The 1,560-nt window shown below is 49.2% G+C and overlaps 1 protein-coding gene across 1 annotated transcript in view; it reads left to right on the plus strand.

Annotated features, from left to right (window-relative positions):
• The window catches only part of LOC104489967 (SH3-containing GRB2-like protein 3-interacting protein 1), a gene marked incomplete at both ends in the record, with an annotated part of 16,474 nt that overhangs the window by 14,496 nt on the left and 418 nt on the right, over positions 1-1,560 (plus strand). Inside the window, 1 exon segment of the mRNA XM_010132188.1 lies at positions 1,361-1,544. Within this exon segment, the coding sequence (XP_010130490.1) occupies positions 1,361-1,544 (184 nt within the window).

Raw genomic sequence — 1,560 nt, forward strand, 5'->3', positions numbered from 1 at the left:
CCCCCCTCCAGTCCCTTAGCCTGGGATGCTAAGAGGGGCAGGTACCCAGAGTAAAGGGGAACCTGAAGGGAGGGATTGAAGGACGTTGTTGAGCACAGCCAGAGGACAGGAAAGCGCTTATAAGCATATAATTCATGGTGCTGCCTGGGGAGGTGCAGGATTTGAGGAGGGAAGAGCAGTCCCTGCTCCAGGGGACAGACCATCTCGCTGCACACCCATACAGAGTCCCTCAGGGCATCATTAACATCCCCATGAAGAAATCCCCTGCTCTGAGCTTACTGCTCCATCCATCAGCGATTCATTCATGCTCCCATATCTCGATTTTTCTGTTTCGCTGAGCAGCCAGGCTGGCAGCATCCACCTACACGCACAGATTCATCAACCAGAGCAAATGCAATGCTCAGCCGTGTGCGATGGGTTATTTGCTGGAGTCTGGCTTGCCGCAGCCTTCAGCCTGTGCATCAAGTAAAGCAAGAGGCAGAGGTTTATTTCCTTCCATTCTACCAAAATGTATTTTATCCCCTAAATATAGACGGGCAGGCAGCTGCCCCTAGTGCAGGACAAGGAGTGCGGTGCTGACACGGGGAGCCCAGAGGAGACGTTAGTTTTAACTGTATGCGCGTGGCTGTGGCTGGGGCCCTCGGGGAAGAGAAATGCAAGGAAACAGGGCACAGGAGGAAGGGTGGAGGATGTCCCTCCTCTGGAGTGTCACACTGTGCTGATGAATCCTATCCTCGTTATGAAGTCAGATGTTAACGTTGATGTGTGGTACTTCAGTCAGCCCCTACAATACCCTTTTCTGGGTAAAATACCTACAATATTCTTTGTTGCTGCTGCTTGCAACTGGATCACGTACACCCTGTCTGCTTTCCTGTCTTGCACACCCAGCACCAGCTCCTGAGAGGGTCAAGCATGTTTATATATATTTATGTGCTTATAAATATATATAGAGAGGAGCGTGCAGGAGAGCTGAGTGCAGAAGTTTAATCTCTGCTGATAATCCAGAATGATGCTGATAACATCATGGTATTAGTTAGACAAAGGCTGAGCTGTAAATTTTGAGAGACTACAGGACCGTTGTGGATGAGGTGATGAGGAGGAGGAGATGGGCTTGGCTCGTGGCGCATGCTGGCTCTCATACACTGAGTGGATTTCGATCCAGGGCTGTTCATTATACATTGCACGTGACTTGGTGTAGAAAATTCCTTGCACATGAATTATATTTCCTGGCAGCTTATAAGAAAACAGGGTTCTAAAGCATCTCCTTTAGAAAGTAGCTGACGTAGAGCCCTGTAGTGAATAGTGTGACTGCAACTCTCTTGGTTAATGCTAAGTGTAAAATAAACTACTTTGACCACAGGAGGGGACCAGGCAGCAGCAGAGCTCAAAAGGGATAAACTTCCGTCCATCAATGACTTGGATAGCATTTTTGGTCCCGTGCTTTCCCCCAAGTCTGCTGCTGTTAACACGGAAAACAAGTGGGTCAATTTTTCCGATCAGTCCCCGGAAAATGCTACTCCGGAGTTGACACCCCGGGAAAAAGTGGGGTCCCCACCAGCG

This window comes from Buceros rhinoceros, unplaced genomic scaffold (assembly GCF_000710305.1).
Source record: "Buceros rhinoceros silvestris isolate BGI_N320 unplaced genomic scaffold, ASM71030v1 scaffold30782, whole genome shotgun sequence".
Classification (NCBI taxonomy): Eukaryota; Metazoa; Chordata; class Aves; order Bucerotiformes; family Bucerotidae; genus Buceros; species Buceros rhinoceros.